This window comes from Hydractinia symbiolongicarpus, chromosome 5 (genome assembly GCF_029227915.1).
Source record: "Hydractinia symbiolongicarpus strain clone_291-10 chromosome 5, HSymV2.1, whole genome shotgun sequence".
In the NCBI taxonomy this organism is placed as follows: domain Eukaryota; kingdom Metazoa; phylum Cnidaria; class Hydrozoa; order Anthoathecata; family Hydractiniidae; genus Hydractinia; species Hydractinia symbiolongicarpus.
Window position 1 is genome coordinate 12,664,648 of NC_079879.1, and position 24,833 is coordinate 12,689,480.

Sequence of the window (24,833 nt, forward strand, 5' to 3'; positions counted from 1 at the left end):
CTGCTTAGTAAAAAATGAAAAACTGAGTTCGCTAGACTACTTTTATGTCAGCGTTTATGCGCGTCATGGAATGATTGCGTTCACAAAACCACACCACCTCAATTTAATTCGTACATATTAACAAAAGGAATAAAGAACGATACAAAAATTAAGCTACGTTGCTTTATTCTTTAAATTTAAATATAAAGAAATACATTTGTGTTAAAGGCGCAAAATTAAGTTGCGTAAAAAGAGTAAGAAATATTTAGAAAATGGCGTCCCGCGCGATTACAAAACTAATTATCTTGATAAAAAAGATAATTAAAAATTTATAAAAATATAAAAATAAATTTAATCCAAATATTTTATACCATATTTCCACAAAATTATTTAAAAACGAGTACAAATATTTTTTTAGATGATCAATCGGGAACCAGACACATAGCGAGATTCGGCCCAAACATTCGATATTCCAATGTTCATCGGTTTTCGTGTGCACTGTACACAACGCTTGTATTTATCGCACTGCTCTTGCAACAATAAACCAGGTGATCTGGCCCAAAGCTTTTCTTCGAACTCCTTAGACTTCTTCTTCATAGCATGAAGTGCCCATGTGTTTTCCAAATCTTTTCGTTGTTGAAGGTTTAGTTGACTGCGAACAAGGGTTTCTTGGAGCAATCTTGATATAAAAAGTGAAAGGATTTTAAAACTCTACCTTTAGATAACATGACATAATTTTTCAAATCGGGTAAATTCGCCAAAAAAAATTGTCGCAAGGCCATACATATATTATAATGAGTGTTAAAATGAACCATAAAAAATAACTCGCTGCTTATTTCTTATTTACTGTAAATATGACCATACAGTTTTCCGTGACCGTTCTTACTACAATAAAATTACGTACTCAGTTTTCGTTTTCCTCAACATTTCCTCCTCTTCTTTCTGTATCATTTTATCAAGTGACAACTCATGCTCTTTTCTTTTGCTCGCCATTTCCATTTGGTCTTGATATAAATGCTGCGCTCGCTTTCTCCGCTCTACTCTTTTGTCCTCATTTAAATCGTAAGTGCCAAAGATAGGACCGTCGCTATCTGAGTAGGCGACTGGTAGCTCTGACGATCTATATGCCATCTAAAAAATTAGATTAAAAAAAAATATGGTACAATTCAACCTTGTCCCAAGTGTTCTTCTACGCGTATGATATTCTGACGGGATGGCTATTACGAAGCCGTTCCGCCGAGGTTGTGTTACATTTTTTATTTACAGGTTATTATAACTATATATATATATATATAACTATAACTATATATATATATATATATATATATATATATATATATATATATATATATATATATATATATATATATATATATATATATATATATATATATATATATATATATATATATATATATATATATATATATATATATATATATATATATATATTCAAAAATAAAACAAGACAACAACGCTGTAACTTCTAATCAACCAAATTCGGATAAACGAGTTCAACTTTTTACATAGGCTCCTAAAATCGACCATTTTATTGTGAAATGCAATGCAACCAAGGTTCATTGGTCAGGAAAGGAAAGTTCACAAAGTAAAATATTCAAATAATATGACACTTGTTGTTTTAAAAAAAGCTTCTGGCTTTTTTCGATCAAGGTTGGACTTATTTGCCTTCATTGGACAAGAAGACCTTATGAATTAAAATTACACAATTACTCAATAACGCCTTCTTTTGCCACCACCTGATCGAGTCACAAAATAGAGTCGGTTAAAAAAGGTTTCTTTTACGCATGAAATATTTTATAAAAACGTGATTTTAGCAAACGCTATCCCTTTTACCAGCTGCAATCATAGAAATTTAAATTTACAATAAGACACTCTCAACTAAGAATCAGCTTGATGCGCCTAAAATTTGTCAGTCGATACCAAAACATCCCATACATCTCGTCGATCAAAAATCTGGGTAACATTAGTTCAAAAAAATTGTTAGTCAATAAAAAAATAAAGTACTTTCTTATTTTACAACACTTACCAAAAAATAAAATAAAATAGATTTCCGCGCGAGCAATCGTTAACCAGGTCATTGATTAAAACCCGCTCAAGTGGCGGCAAACGATAGCTTCGATTAGTAACTCAACAATCTACCTTCCTTACTGTAAAAACTCAACACTACGTAATGTCACTAAAATAAACTACCGTGCAAGGTCCGTTTGTACTAGGTCGCATTTTTCTTTGAAATGGTAGAACAACATTCGCACGTGGTAAGGAATATGTTTTCCCATCTTTGTGACTTTGGGAATATCTTTCCTCGATACATTTCTTAATGTAGACCTAGTGTATAGTAAACATGCAAATTAAAATACGTTGCGTATTGATTGGGTTTCTCTTCAGTAGTACACTTGCCACACTCGGTTTAATAGTAACGCCGGAAAATTTTCTTATCTGCAAATATAAACTTTCCTTTTTTATTCTTTTCTACTGGCAAAACAATATTAAACCTAAATGTATCTTTATCTATTTCCAATAACTCATCTTCAGCTCCTAGCAGTTTGAAAAACATTTATCATGTGAAATAACAATTCTTTACCTGTGTATCGAGGGCTTTTCGGTATTCATCAGATTGCAGCCTTTTATTTTTCAAGTACTGTCCTCTTTGCATGGCGAGACTAAGATAGTTACAACACGCCTTGTTAAATTCAAAAGTTCTCGTGAAATAACAACAAAAAATTGTAAAAACTATTCCTTACTCTTCTGCCAATTTCAGCTGTTCCACACGTTCTAAATTTTCTTGATCGCGCTTTACTTTATTCAATTTTCTACGTTTTTCATTTACCTGAAGTTAAAAGAGCCGGCTAGCATCATCCATGATTCAAAAAGTCAATGAAGAGAGTCATATGCAGTATAATTTTTTGAATTAGGAATTAGTCGAACAAATTATCAGTTTTTTATCAGGGCTCTACCCTGATAAAATTGACAATTATTGAAATAGAAGATTTTTGAACGCAGTTTTATCTACCTGTGTAGCCAAGTCTTTTTTGTAATCTTCTTGCTTGATATAATGTGGAGGAGTGATAGGACGTCGACAAAATACGTAGGAGCGCTGCGGAAAAAAAAACAAATTAATCACGTGACACTAAAAACATTTACGCTTGATTTACACGTTGAAAAATATACAAAAATATACGTTGAAGGAGAGTGGTCGCTCTTCTTTTTGAGCTTTTAAAAGTTCACTGATACTCAAGTTGAATGCTGCTATCGATTGCGCAACCTCACGTTTCTTTGCTTTCATCTCCTAAAAATATAAAATCCAGAATTAAATTATCAGCAAAATAATTTAATTTTTATAAGTGACGATACTATTCTGGAACTTTTTGAAAACATTTCAGTATTTCTGTTTAAGCTATAGGTCACTTAGACGTTACACAAAGAACAAGTTAAATTTCAAAAGCACTTCTTGAGGCCTGGGAATAAACTTCTTGGGGTCTGGGAATGAACTTCTTAAGGTCTGGGAATGAAATTTTAAACCTGATCCTGTCGCAATGCTTCACTGTCCTGTAGAAGGGTGAATGTTTGAAGTAAACGATCATCGTCCTGTTCTTCTTGTTTTCGTTCTTCAGTGTAAAATATCGGGATGTTACGTTTTTCGCGTTGATAGCAAAGATAGCAGAAATCACTCATATTTTCAACGCAGTTTGAACAACTGAAAAATAGAAGTGAATGTTTTTTTTTTAAAAAGAAAACATAGAAAGACATATCTCAACTTGTCTGGTGAGCTCGATACAATTGAATTGAACTTATCAAAGAAAATAACATATTGTGATAAAGCAGGGTTGTATATGGGCTATCGTTTTCTATTCGTACCCTCCCCTTATCGCTCATAACAACCAAAATAACACTTTGACACTAAAGGCTTTTCAGTCCTAAGTGTTTTTAAACTATATGCGGAAAGATCCTTCAAAAGTTAAGAGTTACTTATTTCACAGGCACAGTGCGGATACTCAAGCAATTTTAAAAAAAGGAATTGAATAGGTTATCTTGAGTTCTAAATCCACCGTAGAACCCTGTAATTCAAACTCTTGCGAGACCAAATTACCACTGCCTAGATTATTAGACTACCCATATATATACCTTAGATGAATTTCCCAAAACCTCGGTGGATAATATTTCGAACAGATTTTCAAAACTGAAATTGTTTTTTTTTTGTAACTATTCTACAAAACATGCGCCACATTAAAACATGCGCCACATTAAAAATCAAGAGAAAGCAGTGCATTTTTTGAGGGTGGAGCGTAATGGACTAATTACAGTAATTTAGAAAAGCGTTATATATACAATCTAGGAGGACATACAATTAAAACAACTTACGAAGTTTCTTCGCTCTTGCAATCAGTTGAAGTTTTCGGTGGCGCTTTAAGTAACTGAGTGAGTAAGTTCGTGTTACTCTTACTTGGCACTAAGGGAAACACTCGACTCTGCTGTTTTGGTCCAGACTCCTTTCGAGGATCTTTAAGCATCAAATTTCTTTTAATGCTTGGAACCTTTCTAGGCGTACCGGGTTGCGTTTCCGGACTCTGCGGTGGAGTCAAAACACACTGTTTAATTGTGGGAGATTTAGCTTCGACTTTTAGAGTTGGAACAAGAGCTTCTTTTTTCTTCGTTATTGGAGTACCTTGCGGAGATATTAAAGGTGTATTGGAAACCTCTGATGTGGAATTGTGTACGACGGCTTAAAAAAAGATATAAGAAATGGACTCATACGCCTGCATCTTAATTATGTTAAGATGATTAAGGTGCACAATTTAGGAGACCCCATTTAAGGGACTTGTCAGTATACAGTATCACATTTTTTGTTTGTCCAAGAAATTATCGAAACAATTTACGAATCTTAAACTTAAGCCAATTTCTTCCCATTTCCGTTAATTTGATGACGTCATTTGAAAAATGCTGACATCAACACATTTTTAACTACGTTGTTATTTAAAGCCTGGGTAACACTTGTGGTGAGCTTCATGTTGAAAGAACAACAACTTCAGAAAATACAGAGGAGATATCAGCGTTTACACGTTGACAAAGGTTTCATCAAAGGGGAGCCAAAGAAATTGGTTAAGAAATAAATTTCTATCTAACAGATCTAATAGAAATTGATAATATTCTGAAAAAAGAGGCTTAGAGCTTTTTTAACAATTTCATAAAATGCTTTTCATTGCTTAAAAAAATGTTGCCATACCATCCTCATTTTCGTTTTCTTCGTTGATGATATAAATATCAGATGATTTTGGACTGGATTTTCTCTGTTGTTCATTGGACTGGATTCTAGAACATCAATAGAAACATCTTGTCCACGAGATCTTTAAAACAAATCTGTATGAATAAACTGACAGGAGAGACATACCTTGGAAGAACAGTGGCCTTATCAGAAAATCGAGAACTTGACGTGTCAGGCCTCTAAAGATAAATGTGGTTAATATCAACAGAAACAATTGATTTTACAGGAACTTCTAGATTTTCAATTTTTTTAATAAAAAAGATTGAACGCTGCACCTTTGACAAAAATTTCCACAATGCATGCTAAAAAAAGGGCAAACATCGACAAATTGATGCGGATTTCGTATCTTTAATTCTGTTGCAATTAAAATCTGAAATTTTTACAGTGAAATGCGATGAAAAAACAAAGCAAAGGAAATGATTTTTTTACCGTTTGAAGAAGCTTTGATAAACCGCCAGTCTGGTCCATTTTTTCGACAAAAGCTGGTAAAAACCTCATCTTTGCAGCCCCGTTGGCAATCACAAGGTTTCCCAACGTTGTGAATGCAAACTCACAAGATCGAGTGTGCTCAATATTCCGTGAAAGAGCATTCACAACCTCTTTGACAGATGCTTCAACAAGATCTCTGTCAAGACACATTTTAAACGAAATCGCTGTGAAATTGAGCTGAATAACAGGTATTTCTCCTAAAACGTGTAAAAACAATTGGTGCATAAATCAAAAAGCTTTCCGTTTACGAAATGAACTAGCTATAACAAATCATTTTTCACATTAAATTTTCATATTTATCATATTAAGTTTAAAAGCTTAAACATTAATTGCATGGTGAAATGTTGTTATCCTTTTCTTATCACTGTTCTTTTATTTTATTCTGGCCAGCAAAATTCAGGGAAAAAAATCTAAATTATCTACTCAATTACACATATTTCTATATAAGAATTTTAACCAGGTGTTATTCTTATTTCTGTTTTGTTCTGAACAATAGACCTGTTGTTTTTAACCCAAAATCCCAGTCTAATATCCTTGTGCCAACTTTGGTGGGCAAATGAATAATACGTCATTGTTTTGTATACAGAACTCGATTATGTCACTAAAATAATTAGGTTCGTCGTTCTTCACTTTGCAATCTCTTTGAGCAAATTATACCTCTTTACAAAACAGTTTAGTGTCTTGGTTATTATAAATATTTTCATAATTGACACAGTACAGAGTAAACATTATATCCTTCTTTTTTAGGACAGACATGGGTAATTCTTCATTTATGAAGATGAATTGCAAATAATGATTCTAAAGAAAAAATGTTGCAACATAAAGCCCAAATAACAAACATACACTATGTTTTTTCCACGGAAAGGAAGTTTCTATAAAATCCTTATAAAAAGTTTGTTATTACACTTTATTTGTAGATTTCAGGCAAGAAATGAATTTTGAGAGATTTAGGATTTTTCAGGTGAAGTGATGTCCGAGGCACACCCAAAACAAATTTTTGTCATTTGTGTTAAGATCACTTTTATGATAAAATAATTTAAATTTTTTACGTAAAGGTTGAAGACATTAAATAACTTATTAAAAATATACTAAACCTTGTACATGATACTTTGATTGTGTAAGTCGGTGTGTTCCAGCTAACTTCTCTGATAAAATAAAGACTGGTCTTTGTATGAGAATGTACTTGTTATGACCAACATCAAGCTTGCTTGATGTGAATGTAAAAATACCCAAACCAGGAATGTTAACAGCCTATGAAAACAAAAACATAGACTTTAGATTCTACAATAGATTAAATATTTTAAAATTACCACAAGTTGCAAAGTTGACTTGATACTAAATTTATAAACAATACACACACAGCTGGATATAGAATTTTACAATTTCATAAATGTTAAGAAGGGCAAACACATGTTTAAAGTTAACATGCAGGTAAAATTTTATAATTTTGATTTTATAAATTTTTTTATTAACCTAGATATGCAGGAAAATACTAAAAAAACATTTAGAGGTTTTACATGTTAAAATCCCTTTTGTTTTAGATTGAGGCATTGTTGTTTTTCTGTCTTTTTTCGTGTATGTTACAACTTTTGAAAGAACATTCATGTTTATTTTATACTGTATTACAACATGCTTGCCTAAATTTTAAGGAATATGTTTTAACTATATATAGATGGTTGCAAGTCAAATGATACCTTTTTTCTAATCATGTGATGTTCAACCAGTTGTGATATGTGATCCCAAACGTCAAATACTTCTGTAAAAACAAGATTGAAAATTACCAAACAAAACCTGCCATTGACATGTTATGTCTATTGTTACATTTTAAATTATGACCATTATGGTTATTATGTGAGTTTAAGAGAACTTTATAGAATCGGGGTAAATAAAAAGAATGATATTTGCTTGAAAACAAACTTTTTGGTTGTAGTACTGCGTCAATGTTGTAACTTTGAACGCTATGGGAACTTACCAATTCATAAAAACATAATTCATCTCAACATTTGTTTGCCTATCAGCAAGGACTGTGTGGGCAAAACATGCCTTTAAAAGTTACAAAAGTGTTCATTTGTGGTACAAAATCCAACATCAACACAAATCTTCCTGCACATAACTAATAAAACACAAATGTAACCATACTGCAAATAGTACCATTAACAAAATTTCTTCAAAGTTAGTGGATATATATTAAGCTGTATAATTCATGCAATTTTCTCAAAAAATATAACTACTTAAAGTTGTTTTACTGTTTACTTGGAGCGTTTTCTTTGTCTATCATCAGGCCAATTTAGGAACAATTTTTGCGAATTCAAATATTGCAGACATTTTTAGAAGAAAACTACAAATTTTATTTGAAAATACGCCCGAGCTTGCATATATATGCAGCTTATTAGCACCTTTTTAGAGAGCCCCTGCACACTACATTGCAAACTGCTGTAATAATTTAAGGGCTTCCCGATTTCGGAATTAAAATCAACAATAAAGTTTAAGTACATAAGTACAATTTTTGGCAAATTCAATTGTGATTTATGACTTTTGACATTAAGGCTGTCTCCTGAGAATAACATACACTAACAATAAAGAATTTAGAGAGAAAATCTACAAAAATCTGCAAAAATAGGTGGAATAATCATATCCAATATAAAATGCTGGTGTTTCATTTTCAATAACTTACATTAAGTTATATAAAACATAACACATTTCAATCTGAGTAATCATTTTCTTCTGACACACCAAATTTAATCAATGCAGATTCTGGTTGCTTTAATTCAAACATGTAAAAAAAATAGATGGGAAGTTTTTGGACAAGGAATGATTTTCAGTAACTCTTGCTTCAGAAGTATATATAAAAACATGTAGAGAAAGATAATTTAAGGATTTTCCTTGATTTTTTTTTTATAAAAAATTCATTTCTAAAGGTGAGTGGGATTCAAACTATATTCATGAGCATGCATAAATTCTTTTTGTTTTAAATGACCTTACACATAAAACAATTTGCATATGTGACCTTTCTCACACAATAGAAAGAGGAATTTTCAATTAGCAGGCTTGTGCAAGTATTTTGGAGTGGATTATCAAAGATGATGGTGACAGCTGATTATGCAAGATGCTTGTTTACAAAATAATATAGCCAACATGCTTTTTAAAAAAGTCTTTTCATTTTATGGTTGACTAATGGAGTAAATCTCTTGTGGACCCTCAAAAGGACACTAAACAAACATTTTTTATGTCACCCCTAGCAGATAGCTACCTAGCTATACATATATTTATAAAAAGATTACTTTTTCATACATTTGGTTTTGTATAAGGCAGCTATTGCCCAGCTAGCTAGCTATATAGTTAGGCAATTTTTTAACTATGCATTCAGGTATGAAACAAGGAGCGATTTTACACTACATATATCGCTATAGAAAAAATTACGATTTGAAACAAAATATGCAATACACAGATACTTTCTTACCAAGCTAGATATGGATTATAAAGAGAAGAATTATCAGGGGCTATACATGCATAAAAGCTGCAATGAAGATACACACTTTTACAGAATAAAAAGTTTCAAGCATTGTAAAAAAGCTGCAAAGCATATACGCATATACGGCGAGTGAGTGAGTGCGTATCTGCGTTGTAGTTTTATTTCAAATCATCACTTTATTATTCTGTGTTAGCTCGAGCTAGTTTTAAATCTAAAGTTAAGCCCAGATTAAATATTATATATCATACCTTGGCCATCTGCAGATAACTTGCGTAAAATTGAGAACTTGTTGGATCTTGCTGCATCAATCAAATCCCTAACACACTCTAAGCGTGCGGTAGGAGCATGTTGGTTCATTGCAGGCAAGCTCGTTTAGTGTTTTGTTCTAGGCCGCAAGAAACGTGGATTCAATGTACCATTTTGTTTGGAATGCTTAGCCTCAATTTTGTTACCATAACAACAATTGTTACTACTATACAGGATAGGAACATGGTGTACCTTCTGTTCTGCTATTTCATGTATTTTTTTTAAATATATTACAGAAAATAAATTTTATGCAATAAATGCATTAAAATATATTATTCTTTTAATGAAAATCACGAAAAGCATTGGAAAAAATAATTGACATGAAAATATTTTGACTGTATATCTATTTTGCTTGTGCCCTTTAACTGCTCCCGTCAAAACACAAACAAATGATCAGATCTGACCGGATGCACAAAAAGAAAAAAGGAGGAGGAGAATGGCCACGATGACATCCACAATGGGCGAAGTGCACGTTGATCAAGACTACTCTAAATGCCTTGCTGCGATGTTAAATGAATACAGAAAGAACAGGTTTATGTGTGATGTCATCCTGGTTGCCCCTCCTAAAGAATGTATGGCACATAGAAACATTCTATGTGCAGCCAGCCCATACTTTTTAGAATGTTTGGGATCAGATTCTTTGCATACTACCCTTGGTTCTAAGGTTGAATTGAAAAATATAATGCCAGAAATTATGGAAGACCTGCTAAATTTCATGTACATTGGTGAGATATGTGTAGGGGAAGAAAATGTCCGTAAACTTATTTCAGCTTCTGATATCTTGAAAATGGAGAAATTAAAGGATGTAGCATGTCGTTTTTATGAAAAAAGATTATGCCCTTCAAACTGTTTATCGATTGCTGCATTAGCTGACGAGTTTAACTGTGATACACTACGTGCTGCTGCAGACCAGTTTATCCTTCAGCACTTTCTTGATGTAAGTAAATATGAAGAGTTTAAGTCACTCACTTGCAGCCATGTTGTGAGACTTCTTTCTGCAAATGATATAAATGTTTCTCAAGAGGAACAAGTATTTTCAGCAGCAATGGATTGGATTGATTACAGGTCACAAGAGAGAATGCAGTATCTTTCAACAATTTTAGGATGTATCCGTTTATTGCACACTTCTAGATATTTCATTAGTGATGTTTTGGAGAATGATGAAAATCTAATGTCTGATCCAGGATGTGTTAGAATAATAAATGAGGCAAAACTTATTTTTGACTTTCCAGACAGAGCACATATGATCAAACACAAAAAGCAGTATGAACCAAGGACATTTTCTGATATAACAAGTATTCTTATCTCATGTGCAGGTAATCAAGAGAGAATGAGCACAAATGAAGTGCTATGTTACATTCCCTCACAAGATTTTTGGTACCCTCTAGCACCTTTAATTCAATCAAGATTTGGTTCCTCTTCATTGGTAAAACATAATGAAATTTATTGCATTGGGGGAAAAGTTGAAGGTAAATCAACTAAGAGGATCGAAAAATATAATTTTAATCTTGACAGATGGGTTGAGACAGTGCAGTTACCACAGCCATTATCCAATCATGTAACTTGCATATTTAATGGAGATATATATGTAATTGGTGGAGGTGAACATGAAACAAGCTCGTCGAATGTGATAAAATATTTATCTGGGAACGGAAAATGGGTCAAAGTTAGGGATATGAAAGTGCCACGACGAGCAGCTGCTGTTGCTGTGCACAAAAATCTTTATGTCATTGGTGGATATGATACACAGGGACAACCCCTAGCAAGTGTTGAACGTTACAACCCATATTCCAACGAATGGGCAAAAATCTTTCCTATGAATTCAGCCAGAGCTTGTGCAAGTTCTGTTTGTATTGAAGATAACATTTATGTTTTTGGAGGTGAATATGCTATGTGGTCTTATTATCGATCAGCTGAAGTTTTTAACATCAAAACTGATGAATGGAAGAGTATTTCTGATCTTTCTATACCACGGGCATTTATGGGAATCACAGCACATCATGACAAGATATACTTGGTAGGGGGTATGGTATCCGGAGCAGGGAGTGACCAATATGGTGCTGGAGACGATGAGGATGAATTTGTCGATGTTAATGAAAGTAATCTGGTTGAGTGCTATGATATAACAACCAACACATGGAAGAAATTATGCTCACTTCCTGTAGCCACAGCTGGTGCAAATTGTGCTATTATTTCTGTATCTCTTGCGTACCTTGAATCAAAATATGGGTTTTAAATTTAACCCGAAAAAAGTTAACTTTAATATTTTTTCATATAATTATAATTAATTTTTATTTAAATTTTTAAATCAATTCAGCATTTGTTATTTTTGTTAACATTTTGGCAAATTTTCTAAAAATATTTTTATTTTATAAATCTCCTCTACTTTATAATCATATTATTTAGAACAGTATATTATTTAATTATACAGAAAATTATTTTTCACACTTGTTTTTTATGTATTTTTTTATATTTTGAGGAAAGAAAAGTTTTGTAAATAAATTTGACTTTAAACCGCTTTAAACGGTTTTTTGTTACATACATAACTTTAGAGTCATTGTAGGTTTTGAAAGAAATTTTAACAACCGTGATCTTTTCAACTTTCATATGCAAGATATTTCCAAGTAACCCTAAAGTTTTCTCCACAGCACAGAATTTCAGTTAAATATCTTTATTTTAAGTATATTGTTTAAGTTTTATTGTTTTGCAGTTTGTTCTAGTAAAAGACACTGTTTGATAACTGTGATTTATTAGTCATTTTTACATATTTTTTTTTTTTTTTGTTTTTGTTTTGTTCCGTTTGTTTGACAAAATGATTATTTTTATACTAATCGTATGCTTCGAAATCTTTAAATTTTAGAATAGTTATTTTTGGCAAATATAGTATGATCTCCACCAAGGAATAATCTTTAATTACCCCTAGGTGAAGAAATAATAAAGATTCAAAATTTGATTGTGATTTTTCATTTTGCACTAGTAATAAATTCTTCTGATTAATTTTTTTTCAATCATTAATGAAAATTGGATTTGCATAAATCACATATGTGCGCTCGTAGCTTTTTACTTACAAGTGTCTCAAACTTGTTTATTGCCCTAAGTGTGTGGATGCACAATCACCCTCGTCCCCAGGCGCTGTCTTCTGTTATATCAAAAAGGCACAATCCATTTGTTTATTGCCCTAAAACGGTCTATACACAATCCATTTCGTCTAATTTGACAAACTTAATCATAGTATCATTTTTTTAATAAACTCGTCAAATTCAATTTTTATTTGGAAAAGGTGATCGCTTGCAATATTTTGTTCCCAATATAGAAGAAATTAATTGGTCGACGATTCTTTTGAAAGATTAAAAAAATTAAGCATTCAAATTCAAATTTGGATTGAAAAACTTAAATAAAAAAGCTCATACAATTTGTAGATTTCGATAATCGAATTGGACAAAATGGATCGTGTATTGTCCGCTTAAGAAACACTGGAAAATACTAATACGGTAATACTAGCGTTACATTTAGACTCCCATCAGGACTCTCTTTGAACAGCTCGTAATTTCGGTTCCTTCAAAGCAAGCCACATGGTTGTGTGTAAATATTTTTAAAGCAAGTTCAAAAACAAAGGAGTGGTAAAAAGTAATAGTAATATTAATAAAAATAATATTCAAACATAAATAAGATGGGTGTACGAAAAAACTATTTAATTCGATTGTCAATGATCTTGGTCGGTTTCCAAACGGCGGTACTATTTTCAACATGATGGTCAAAGCTGTCGTCTTCATTTATTAGATATTCATCCTCTTTATTATAGAGTTCAACTTTCTCGTAATACCCATGCTGTTCATAGCCATTAAAGACGTACCTAAAATTAAACAAAAAATTCTTAACGCTTTGTTTTGGCTGCTTTAACAGGATTTAGGCTGTGGGACAAAAGGACGGTCTAGTCTCGACGTTACGGCAAATAACGCGTGAAATAAAAGATTGTGTGCAGAGGAATGAAGAAAGATCTTGTTTTATTTAAGCAAGATGCTCGCCTTTCCAGAAATTTCAGAAGTAATATTGGAGAAAGCAAGATCCTCATTTTCTTCCAGTCTTGGATATCTTGCCCAGTCCGGTTTCGTTGTTAGAGATCTTATAAAGCTGATTATACCTTGACGTGCCGCACCTTTTCTTACACTTTTACACCTTACTCGTACAAATTTTGACGTTAATAAAATTTATCGAAATTGACGATATTGTTTTGGAATTACATACGCGACAGTATTTATTTTTCGTTGCCATCGCCAAATCGAATCCACGCCAAAATTCGTCTAGTACTGTTTCGTATTATGATAAAGCTTATGGTGTTAACCAGTACTGGTGGTTGCTAATAAACTGGTTGTTATAAAAAAAGCTTTTAAATCGACACGTGATTGGCTTGCAAATTGAAATAAATAGTCCCGGGCGTTATCAACATTTTGCTAAGAGATGGTCTGTTAAAATCAAAGCTAAAATAAAGTTGCATAGAGAATTGTAACAGAAAAAAATACCGGTACTTTAAACTTTAATTTTTAAAAGGTTTCGTCGTGAGGTTGAAGAAACATAAAATTTAAACGAACTATGCTATGCTAAAGTCAAATAACATAGAAAGAGAAATTTGATAAAGACGAAACTTGCCTTCCTTTTCCAATGGGAATACCGTTTTCGTAGAAACCAATATATCGATGGTCTTGATGTATCAAATCACCTGGACCATCCCATTTTCCCTGCACCCATCGTCCATCAAAAACCGTTCCTAGAAAACATAAGATATTCTATTTACCACAAATATGCTGGACAACACACAATAATTAGTTGGAATGTCAAAATCTAAGAATTGATTATCTCATATAAACGCAACCTCGTTCCCAGGGCATTTTGCCTTGTTATGAAGTTGTTAGTGGTAATAACGGCTCAGCGGCCACCAAAACCTAGGGACGAGGTTGACATAATCGTTTATTTTTCGAGTTGCCTGATACACCTACTGAAATTTGTCCGATTATAAGTTGACGATAATTTTGCTGAGCAAGTATATATATTTTGCAGAACAAGTATATATATTTTGCAGAGCAAGTATATTTATTTTGCAGAACAAGTATATTCCTGATTTTACCTGATTGTTTATAATAATATTTTCCTCTTCCATGTCTTCTGTTTTCGAGCCAATCTCCCTTGTAAGTATCACCATTTGAGTAATAATAAGTCCCGTTGCCATTTTTTGCATCGTTGGACCAATTTCCTTCGTATCGGCTACCGTCTATATTGAAAAATATTCCATATCCTGACTTTTTACCATTTGCATAATTTCCTTTGTATTTCGCGCCACAACTGAATCTATAACATAAAGTGTTGCTACCAGATGAGCAAAAGTTGTTCGGAGATGTTTGATGGCACTGCTACAGGTGGAGAACAGCGTGTAAAACACCTCTGTTTACTGTAGCAATTTACACTACTGTAAAGCGGTTGGAATGTGGGAGCTGTTTAATTTAGAGATAAAAAATGTCATCATGTGTTGTTGTTTTCTGCAGCTATTTGTTTTTTTGTTTGTTTGTTTTATCAAAATAGCATTTATGTAGCTACGATGTACTTTGTTTGTCTCTTCAAAAAAGGATCCTCTTTTCACGTCAAAAAATCGTAAGAATAAAACCCTTTTTTTTAATGTTTATAATTGGTCATCTCAAGGGCGCTAAATCGGGAGGGTTTTTTCTTAAAATCTTTATTAGAAAGGATTTGAGACAACTTCGATCCCATTACATTTTGCTTTGATGATGAAGTTGTTAGCAATATTGTTGGCTACTCCACAATAACGGCTGAGGGGCCACAAGACCCTAGGGACAGGGTTGGATTTGAGAGATGCGCTTAAACAAGAGTTGGGTAAAGAAAAGAAGAAGGCTAAATCGAAAATTTACGGCATTAACGTCTAAAGGACTCGATAGTATACAATCCATGAAAAAGATATGTAAAAATGCTTCAAATTAACATTGGATTCTTAATTTTTTGTTAAAAGAATAATTGTTAAATTCAAAAAAATCTTACAAATACATTCCTTCACCATGTCTTTTCCCATAAGCGTAATAACCTTCATATTTATCACCATTGGGTAAAGTAGCTGCCCCATAACCGTGACGTTGTCCTTCGTCGTTCCTTTCCCCTTGATAATCTCCTAACACAACATGGCTCCTTTCCTCTCCTCCTTCTTCTTCTTCATCTGAATCGGAGTACATCTAGAAAACGTAGGATTATTTCAAACGTAGTAGCTATATTTTGCTGTTGTGTAGTAGCATTGATTAACTTTTATGCCTACCTTTAAAAACTTTGTTGTAATTTATCGTTATGTAAAAAGTTGTTTAGCGAAGTAATGTTATAAAGTTCTTCAACTTACTACGCTTTTATTTTCTTGTACAAAAAAGTTTCATGTTTTAGAATCTTGATATTTGTTATTCACTTCTTGTGATATTTACATTATATCGCTATGGAAACATGATATCGAATAACAGCAAGGTTTATTGTTGAATTATATGGACAGTTGTTAAAAGAGAAGTAAAGAAAAATAGAAGCGACTCGGTTTGTAGAAGTGTAATAAAATTAGGAAAAAAAGAAAAAAAGAGAGTGTTAAACAATTTGGGGTTTGTTGGAAAATTAGTAAAAAAAATGCTTTAAAAAAGAAAGTACCTAATTTAACGGATTCTATGCGTTATCTAAACACGCCAGTAAACTCTTGCACAGTTAAGATCAAAAGATCCGAGAATGCAAATTTGTGTAAAAATCTCCCCATGAATTGCTGGTGTTTAAGCAGTTTAATTCAACTGACAGACAGCTAGATTTTGCAGAGAATTACTTAAAATGGAACCTGAGAAAAAATCTTTACATCAATGATAGGATGCAAGTAGCTGCATTATTTTGCAGTAATTTCTGACTCTGATAAGCAACTGCTTTCAGTCGTTTGATATAAATTGGAAGAAATCTCTCACAGTTTTTAATGAGACAGTTTTTCAAAACAACTGAAGAACAATATGCTTGCCTACAAATAATGTCTCATTGTACATAAGATTGATTCTGACGGTTCTAATTATTAAGGAAGCAGTTTCACTTACTATTACAGCGCAACCTCATCCCCAGGACTATTTGCTTCTCAACGGCGCTGCGCTTTATAGTTACAGTAAAAGGTGCTGGGGTCGAGCTTGATTACAGCGTTGGTTTAACGGGCGCTATAATAGGGCGGGCACCGAGTCGAATATATACTGGATCTTAAAAGCTACTAAGATTATAATTTTGCGCTATAATATATTATTCATGTTCAATGTTATGATTACCTTTTTTTATATTAAGTCCTAAGATTCCCTCTCTTCCTACAAGAAAATTTTGATGTTATCGTAAGTCAAATTGTATTGGACTTCCTCTTGAATTTGAGGACCGTCGTATACAATACCTTATTGTTCTGTCTCTTGTTTGTATTTTTACACAAAAACGATCGGAGAAGACTATATCTAATGTTACATTGCGAATGCATTGTTTATAAGATAGAAAGCATGAGGGCAAGAAAGACTGAATTGACCCCGTAGGTGTTTTACGGATACCATATTGAAAAAAAAAGGAATTGGGCTCATGTAACTACTAAACAAAAAAAACTTTTGGTCTTGGTGGTACTAACTAAACTAAAAAGGTTTGTTAAAAAAAAAACATAAATTTTGGTTGGAAATTGGAGGTTTACAAGACTTGATTCCACAAAGCGAATTAGATGGTGAATTCGCCGGAGAAATGCATTTCGAAGCATCCGTAATTTTGTTTGTTTTGATTTTGCATTGAAAATTCTCTTCGCCGGAAAAGTAAATAACAGTTTCTATTTTTTACCGCTGAAATATTTCGCTATAAAATTTTACCCCATTGGAACACAATTTTCACTGGTTATTCTTCAAAAACTCATTACTGGAAATATTTCAAAATAATTGTTTTGTTTTTAATCCCAAAAGCGTGCTCAAATTCAGTATTATAAAATTCGCTATCATGTGTTTTCTGTTTCTTGTGGAAATCAATAAATTTTTTTGCAGCTAATATTAGCAGCCGAATTCGCCATTTACAATTTGCTTTGTGAAAATTCCTTTTAAATCTTCGATCGTGGTCGTTGCTTGGGTGTTGTGCTATACTGCACTACCTACTAACAACATTTCAAAAAATGTGTTTTGGGCCCCAGGCGCCCCTGCTTTCTCCCACACTGGCCCAAAATTTTAAAGTCCGATAGAAGTTGTAGTAATTATTTTTGTGGCTAGGTAAGTGTGTAGGTAAGTAATTATATTCAAGAGTTATGACTTTGACAGTAATTATATACAAAAATAGAAAAAAAAAACGACTTCGGGACGAGTCATAAGGCAGAGGGTCACGGGGTGACAAATTTCGAGTGAGAGTACCCTAACTTTTTCACTCGCGAGATATGATATCATAACTTCAAAAATGGCGTTGTTGTAACATTGCTAAAATATCCCCGCTCAATCTTCAATCTCTTATCAGCATTTCAATTGTGACGTTTAAGTAAAACTGTTATTATTATGATTAGCGATTATACCTGTCTTATAGCAACATGCCACGGACAAAAAACAAGAACGTCTTAGTTAATTTTGCATCAGAAGAAGACGAAGCATTACGGGAAGCTGCTGAAGAGGAGAAAAAATCAACAATGGTTGATCCAGACCCATCTAAGTCATCACCTGTACACTCCAGTAGAAAGGATGGTTCTTCTTCAAGTAACCATTATCAAGTATATTCGAACACGTCAGAACAAAGTCCTTTATTATCTAAACAAACAGACAGTGACTCAGATTCAGCCTTTGTTAATCACATTGAAAATGACCCAACTTTTAGTAAAGTTATACATTCTACAGAGGAAGCAATTTATATGGGTATTTTTCCTGAGAGGATATACCAAGGTAGTAGTGGAAGCTATTTTGTAAAAGACAAAAATAAGGTATATATAATGGCTAGTTATACCTTAGCTTACACATCTTTTACTACTTTCAGTTTTAGCTATGCATTTTCCAGAAAGAGAATTTGTATATCATTATGAGACAACAAGCGTATAATATTTTTGTGTCATTTTAGTTTTTCCGACTCAGTATATCAAAAATTGCGATCAAAAATTAGGGTTAGGACTCTAACACCAAGTATTTGTGTCATCTGCCTTACAACCATTTTGCCAGAAAGGGGAGCAGTGAATTTTACTTAATTATTCTGTGTTACTGTTGCACAAAAATATAGCAATTTAATAATCTTTTTTTTAAAAAACTTTTTCTTACTTGCAAACATAACAAAAAATTGAAATATTGAGAATAACTTAGAAACCTTGGACAAAATAAGTCATTTACCCCCCCCCCCCCCCCCTATCCCCTACCCTTTTCTTTATCTGCCTTAAGTCTTTAAAAAAAATCTCAGGTGATCAAAAAGAATTTGGGTATCCAAATCTTTAAGTCACGAAAAATTGCTTATTGGTTATATAATTTAAAAAAGCATCATTTTGACTGATTTTTTGTCTATCAATCAATCAATCAATCAATCAATCAATCAATCAATCAACCAATCAATCAATCAATCAATCAAATAATATCATTTATGTCTCAGTTCTTTTAATGCCAAAGAACCTTTAAAATTTTATTTGCATGTTTTAAGGCAATTTTTGACAAAGTTGGGTCCTTGAGCATTAAATACTCTAGGACTCCTCATCTAAGCCATGGCCTCTCCTAGAAATAATAGACAGGGAATATCCCTGATATTTGTGAGAATAGCCATGTAAAATATGAACAATTTAAAAAAATAGAAATATCTTAAGAAAAATGTTGATTTTTACTTAAAAGAAATCTACTGGTAATACGAAACACCAGAAACACACATTCTGTATGTTGTGTTTGTCTTCAAATTAAAATTAAGATTCCCAATGCAATGTATCAACAGAGTGATTAAAATGAAGAATCCTAAGAATATTTAGTCAGAGACATCTTTTATAATGTATTTGAATGTTATAGAAAATGAGAAATTCTGATAATTTTAAGTCAGAGACTTCTTATCATTTATTTGGATGTTGTAGAAAATAAAGAATGCTGATAATTTTTAGTCAGAGGCATACCAGCATTGGTCTGCCATTATGTTTTTTGTCAAGTTAATGTGTAGGATACAAAGCCTAATATCCTACAATTTATAAACACTGTTGGAAAGCTGTTTGGAAATCATGTTTAAACCAACCAGGTCTTGTTAATAAACAAAATATATATGTACAATGTTGACATAAATAAAGGGCATTACTGGCTACACTAAAGATGTGAAGCATTAAAATAAGCATATTGAGAAATAGCGAATGTGTGTGAACATGAAAAGAAGAATGCCTTTAAAATTTTGTGACATTTGTCTCTTCTTAAAAAAGAACAAGTATACATGTATGTTTATATGCAAACATAGAAACCACAAAATGCAGGCACAATATTTTACTTGTCAGGTTTTACATTGATGGTAGCCAGCCACTAAAATGCGCTCAATGTTGAATACCAGTCAATAGATATTATAAATAATATAGCATAAATGTTTGAATTTTGTGCACTTGAAATAGTTATAAAACGGACCTATGTAAGCCACGAAAATCTAAATAATTTATAGGGGAGGTAAGCCACATATTATTGCACCAGCATCTCTTTTAAGACCATTTGTAACATTTAAGACCTTAAATGTCACAAAAAAGGGTGGGTTGTATTTGACAGTGATTGTAGCTGACCTTGCAACATTTGTTTAAAAGTAATAGTCCTTTTGTATTTAGAGAATAATTGGTGTCTTCAAACCCAAAAATGAGGAACCATATGGTCATCTAAATCCAAAATGGACAAAGTGGATGCATAAAACATGTTGTCCGTGTTGTTTTGGCAGAAGCTGTCTCATACCGAATCAAGGTTATATGTCAGAAGCAGGGGCAAGTTTAGTTGACGATAAATTAGGTTTAAATATAGTTCCAAAAACAAAAGTAAGTTATTAGGAAATATTAACTAAAGTTCTTACCTTTATATGTTGTATTTATAGCAGCTTGTTTGATCATTTTTTGTGTACTAGTTGTAGGTTTTTTTGTAAATACAAGCAATTGAATGCCTTTACTTAGAAAACTAGTCTTGATGTTTGAAGGTGTTATATATGTCAGTATAAATTTGACATTGAATAGCAGTTTATGCACAAGCTGTATGCATAAATGTATTGGGTACAGCTTTGTGCAGTTTAAGATAGCTGCAACCCATTTTAGACGTCATGATTTTTTACTTTTTTAATCTAGCTTGGTTTTTAGGTTGTACGTTTAGTGAGTCCTACATTTAATTACAATGCATATGATCGGGCAAAAGCAAGATCAAAACAGTTTGCCACAGAAAGATTTCCTGATACAATAGGAAAGCATGTCAGAGCTGGTCTTCCACCCAAGGTAATTTTTGTTTTTTGGCGTGAAAACTACAAGAAAGCTCAAATGTTTTTTTGAAACTTTTAGACTGTTTTTCAATTATTTTAGATTGGTTCTTTCCAGCTTTTCGTTGAAGGCTTTAAAGATGCTGAATATTATTTGCGTAAGTTTGAAACACAACCACCACCACCAGAATCACTGCAAGATTTTCAACACATGTTCGAGAAATTAGTTTGTCTGGATTATATGATAAGAAATACAGGTTTGTATAATATGATTTTTTGCATATATAGCTATGCGTGTTCAAATGTGTGGCGTCTGGAATTAAAATGTACATGAAAATAGATGTTATAAAAAAGGAAAGTTTTGTTTTCTGTGAAATACATTAAGCTTTTGATTTTTGTGGTTTTAGACAGAGGAAATGATAACTGGCTTATCAAGTACGATGCAGCACCTATTGTTGAAGGGTCAACGTGCATCCAACATGATAGGAATTCTGTTTGTGAGGTATAATGAGGGCTATCTACATCGATTTAATTATGCAACTTATTTTCGCTATCTTAAACATTTTTGGTTCATGTCAACTTTGCATAAAGTTTAACTTTGGCACCATTAAATAAAACTTAAAATACGAATAAATTTAGTTAAAAATGCCAGTTTTCACAAGATTTTCTCTTTTTCGAAGTTTTTTTACTGTGTAAAAATGTAAAGATTTTGTATCTGTAGGAGATGCTTGATTGTGATCAAGCAGAAAACTGGAGTTTAGTTGGTACTCCCAAAATTAGTATAGCTGCGATAGATAATGGGTTGGCATTTCCTCTGAAACATCCGGACTCTTGGAGACTATGTAAGCTCTTGTTGAATCGTTGTTTTGATTTTTGTTTGTTTATTCTAATTTTGCGTTTACTTGTACTTCAATACGATATAGTGTCTGCTAGGTCACGCAAAGCCAAGGACTCAGTAGAATGACAGAGATATTTACTAAAATGTTTGAAAATCAAGAAAAAAGCTTGTGCATAACTAATGCTACATTATAGCGCGCGAATCAAGTAACCAGCTTTGATTGGTGCTATTTCCAAAATCCAAAAGATCAAGGAAAAGGGTATAAAATCAGGAAAATATACGGGGTAAACCAGGGAAAATCAAGCTAAAATTCAAGTGCAGTTATTGTATTGACATGCATTGTTTTTGTTGTAGATCCCTATCACTGGGCGTGGCTACCATACGCAAAAATTCCATTTTCTGATAATATTAAAGATCAACTATTACCAAGATTGTCCGACATGAACTTCGTTCAAGGATTGATAGATGATTTATTTGAGTTGTTCGCGGTAGGAACTTGGTTTGATTTACGTAAAACGACATAGATTTTACAGTTTTTAGTGGAGAATTCGAAGTTCTTCCAGTGTTTACAAGACACTTACAAAGTGATTAACATTATGGTGAAATGTAAAAAATTATTGCTAAATCTGCGCTACGTCTTTTTAGGATTTTTTTACTATCTTTTCTCCTATTTTAATATTACCTGTTTGAGTTTTTTTAAAAAACAATATGGTGATTGAAAAACTCTGGTCATATAGTTAAAGAATACCGGCATGGCTAAGCAACATAAATGATTAGAAATGTGTGACTCTAGCAAATGTCAAATTGGGCATCAGCTTTTGTCGCTTTTTGTAACGACAACAATAAAAAGTTCCCCTGTAAGAATGTCTTAAAAAAAGGTTGAATTTTTTTATTAACTGCCACAATCATTCATTTGTCTATTGGTAATCGTTATCATTAACTTTCCCCTTGTTACAGGGATTTCTTAGGGATATCTTTTTAGAAAATGGGTTTTTTGCCCCCTTAGTTTGCACCCATAAGGTAGTAACAACACCAATAGCATCTAAACAAATTTTTAAAATGAAAATATAAAACCAATGATGAGCCACCAAGCGTTTGTGAAGAACAGTGCAATGTTAAGATTATCTTTACTCATGTCCTTTGTATCCATTTTCCACTGTGTATATATGGGGAAGAGGCTTGAAGTATAGACTCGCTGATTTGAAATAACAAATATTTTGTTTCTTTAATTAGGTCATAAATTATATTGTTTTGAATTCTAGGAGGATAAAGGTTTTGATCGTGGAAATTTTGAAAAACAAATCTCCGTACTAAGAGGCCAGGTAATTTGAAAAAAAATTAATAAGTTTACATTTTTGTTTTTTAATGTGTATTTTATGATATTTTTTTTGATTTTCAGATATTGAATTTAACTCAAGCTTTACGTGATGGAAAGTCACCAGCGCAGTTAGTTCAAATGCCACCTGTGTATGTGCAAAGACGAAGACTAACCAGCGAAATGCGGGAGGGAAGAGGACATAGTTTCGTACAAAGCTTCCATGACAAAATACCCTTCTTCTCCTGGTGTTAATAGCCTAGTCAATTATTTCTTATGTATTCTCTCGTGATTAGTTAAAGTGGCGTGACCACCACACATGAGGTTTTTAATGTATCCGAGAAAAAAAAATTCATTCTGAACTTGATTATTGAGGTCAGCACATTAGGAAGTATTTCCAGATAATATAGGAATTTGGTCGGAGTTTTTATGAAATTTTATGTTGTATCCAATATCCGATCGTACAAAAACGAAGAAATTTTTCTAAGGGTGAAAAGAATTTTTTTGGACGAAGATTTTGTCCGGTGAAATATGTTTTATAAAACTTAAATATTTCAAACTTGTTTTAAGTGTTTTTTCAATCTACTTATAGCTAAAAATATAAACAAATTTCTAAAGTGAATAAACGTGACGAAATTTTCTCTAGGTGACGAATATTTTTTCCGACAGTTTTCAAATAAGCTAGAAGAAGCTTACTTCTTTTAGTGTTGAAAAGCAAAACGGGTCAATTGGTTGGAAACGAGTCGGGGATTTTACATCTTGTGGACGCCCTGCTTTAATGAAAAATAAAACTTTATCTTTTAGACATTGTAACTCTACTTTTTTCAGTATGTAGTTTTCGATGGGTTTGCATATCTTCATCAGTTTATACATTTTATAGCAAGCACATTTTTTCTATTTTCTATGTGTTTACAAATGACCTAGTCGGTTACTACCTTATTTTCTTTAATTTTGGCGCCCCGTTAATCTTTAAAAGACGCGCGAAGTGAATCTTTTTTATTTTAAACATTTTTGTATAAATACGTGCTCCTGAATGGTTGGAATTTTGTTGACAAATTGATTAAGGAAATCAAACTAGGGTCTTCTTACATGGTATTTATGCCAATAGTGGACATTTTTCTCGGTTGCTGGGAATTTGCAAGTCATTGTCGCAATGAAGAATTTTACATGTTTTTATTGTTAAATATTTTACTTTTACCAAAATAAAAAAAGAGAGAAATGGGGAACATTTATTAAGGTTAAAAAGTTGCGCGAATCGCCAAAATTATGGGAATGGGATGTAGCAAATACAATATTCTAAGTACTTATTGTTTTGAAAAGAATCTTTTACCTCCCCGCTATATTTCGTTTTATTCTGTAGAAACACTTTGTTGTCAGTCTTCTTCAGATCATCCTCTGCATCAGGTTGATAATAATATTGTATAATTAAAAAGAATATTAAATTTTGTTACAATAAAATCGTTTGTTTTCTAATTATTGAACACATTCTTGTGTCTAATTACCTTAAGGGGAGAAAAGTTTGCTCAAGAAAAAATTGCATATTCATGGTCGGAAAAAGCGTAAATTGTGGAACTAAAGATTTTGAATCTGATATTGTGTCAAGAAATTGCGGAATTTAAAATTGCGAATTGAAGCAATGATCCATTAATTTTTTCACGAAATCGCCTAATAAGCCTTTTCATCTAGTCAAAGATGAAATTAAGGGGTTTCCTGCATATAGCAAAAC

General features: G+C 32.5%; 4 protein-coding genes across 6 annotated transcripts; 2 read left to right on the forward strand and 2 right to left on the reverse strand.

Annotated features, from left to right (window-relative positions):
- Nucleotides 1-325: 325 nt before the first annotated feature.
- LOC130644837 (coiled-coil domain-containing protein 81-like) lies at nt 326-9,658 on the reverse strand. Of its 2 annotated transcripts, XM_057450605.1 has the most exons (15): nt 9,470-9,658; nt 7,444-7,505; nt 6,844-7,000; nt 5,690-5,946; nt 5,387-5,439; nt 5,222-5,307; nt 4,360-4,720; nt 3,520-3,694; nt 3,179-3,286; nt 3,011-3,094; nt 2,742-2,827; nt 2,582-2,660; nt 2,191-2,325; nt 884-1,110; nt 326-658 (listed from the first exon to the last, which is right to left on the reverse strand). In XM_057450605.1, the coding sequence occupies exons 1-15, from the start codon at nt 9,576-9,578 to the stop codon at nt 394-396; spliced, it is 2,244 nt and encodes a 747-aa protein (XP_057306588.1). In that variant the 5' UTR covers nt 9,579-9,658; the 3' UTR covers nt 326-393. The 2 variants fall into 2 exon arrangements, with proteins under 2 accessions (XP_057306588.1, XP_057306589.1); XM_057450606.1 differs by lacking the exon at nt 2,191-2,325.
- A 249-nt stretch (nt 9,659-9,907) lies between these two features.
- Nucleotides 9,908-12,677, forward strand: LOC130644838 (kelch-like protein 12). The gene has a single exon (XM_057450607.1). It carries the CDS (start codon nt 9,964-9,966, stop codon nt 11,761-11,763), a length of 1,800 nt encoding a protein of 599 aa, XP_057306590.1. The 5' UTR covers nt 9,908-9,963; the 3' UTR covers nt 11,764-12,677.
- Nucleotides 12,678-13,145: 468 nt separating this feature from the next.
- Nucleotides 13,146-16,020, reverse strand: LOC130644839 (radial spoke head 1 homolog). 2 transcript variants are annotated; one of them, XM_057450609.1, is made up of 5 exons: nt 15,919-16,020; nt 15,573-15,760; nt 14,650-14,870; nt 14,175-14,292; nt 13,146-13,380 (listed from the first exon to the last, which is right to left on the reverse strand). In XM_057450609.1, exons 2-5 carry the CDS (start codon nt 15,758-15,760, stop codon nt 13,215-13,217), a joined length of 693 nt encoding a protein of 230 aa, XP_057306592.1. In that variant the 5' UTR covers nt 15,919-16,020; the 3' UTR covers nt 13,146-13,214. The 2 variants fall into 2 exon arrangements, with proteins under 2 accessions (XP_057306592.1, XP_057306591.1); XM_057450608.1 differs by having other exon boundaries at nt 15,841-16,001.
- Nucleotides 16,021-17,956: 1,936 nt separating this feature from the next.
- On the forward strand, nt 17,957-24,565 carry LOC130644840 (phosphatidylinositol 4-kinase type 2-alpha-like). The gene is made up of 9 exons (XM_057450610.1): nt 17,957-18,495; nt 20,329-20,529; nt 20,842-20,973; nt 21,058-21,211; nt 21,362-21,456; nt 21,676-21,796; nt 22,147-22,280; nt 23,055-23,114; nt 23,192-24,565. Exons 1-9 carry the CDS (start codon nt 18,112-18,114, stop codon nt 23,360-23,362), a joined length of 1,452 nt encoding a protein of 483 aa, XP_057306593.1. The 5' UTR covers nt 17,957-18,111; the 3' UTR covers nt 23,363-24,565.
- Nucleotides 24,566-24,833: the final 268 nt, after the last annotated feature.

What these genes read in the sequence shown, in the direction of transcription:
- LOC130644837 (XM_057450605.1), bottom strand. Translation starts at nt 9,578, where the DNA reads ATGAACCAACATGCTCCTACCGCACGCTTAGAGTGTGTTAGGGATTTG. An exon ending in GAAAAGCCCTCGATACACAG is followed by an intron (nt 2,326 to 2,581) that starts GTAAAGAATTGT and finishes ACTATACACTAG; the next exon opens with GTCTACATTAAGAAATGTAT. An exon ending in GTACAAACGGACCTTGCACG is followed by an intron (nt 1,111 to 2,190) that starts GTAGTTTATTTT and finishes CTAATTTTTTAG; the next exon opens with ATGGCATATAGATCGTCAGA.
- LOC130644840 (XM_057450610.1), top strand. Translation starts at nt 18,112, where the DNA reads ATGCCACGGACAAAAAACAAGAACGTCTTAGTTAATTTTGCATCAGAA. An exon ending in ATAGGAATTCTGTTTGTGAG is followed by an intron (nt 21,457 to 21,675) that starts GTATAATGAGGG and finishes TTGTATCTGTAG; the next exon opens with GAGATGCTTGATTGTGATCA. An exon ending in ATTTATTTGAGTTGTTCGCG is followed by an intron (nt 22,281 to 23,054) that starts GTAGGAACTTGG and finishes TTTGAATTCTAG; the next exon opens with GAGGATAAAGGTTTTGATCG.
- LOC130644838 (XM_057450607.1), top strand. Translation starts at nt 9,964, where the DNA reads ATGGCCACGATGACATCCACAATGGGCGAAGTGCACGTTGATCAAGAC.
- LOC130644839 (XM_057450609.1), bottom strand. Translation starts at nt 15,760, where the DNA reads ATGTACTCCGATTCAGATGAAGAAGAAGAAGGAGGAGAGGAAAGGAGC. An exon ending in CATGGTGAAGGAATGTATTT is followed by an intron (nt 14,871 to 15,572) that starts GTAAGATTTTTT and finishes TTTATGTTATAG; the next exon opens with ATTCAGTTGTGGCGCGAAAT. An exon ending in ATTCCCATTGGAAAAGGAAG is followed by an intron (nt 13,381 to 14,174) that starts GCAAGTTTCGTC and finishes GTTTAATTTTAG; the next exon opens with GTACGTCTTTAATGGCTATG.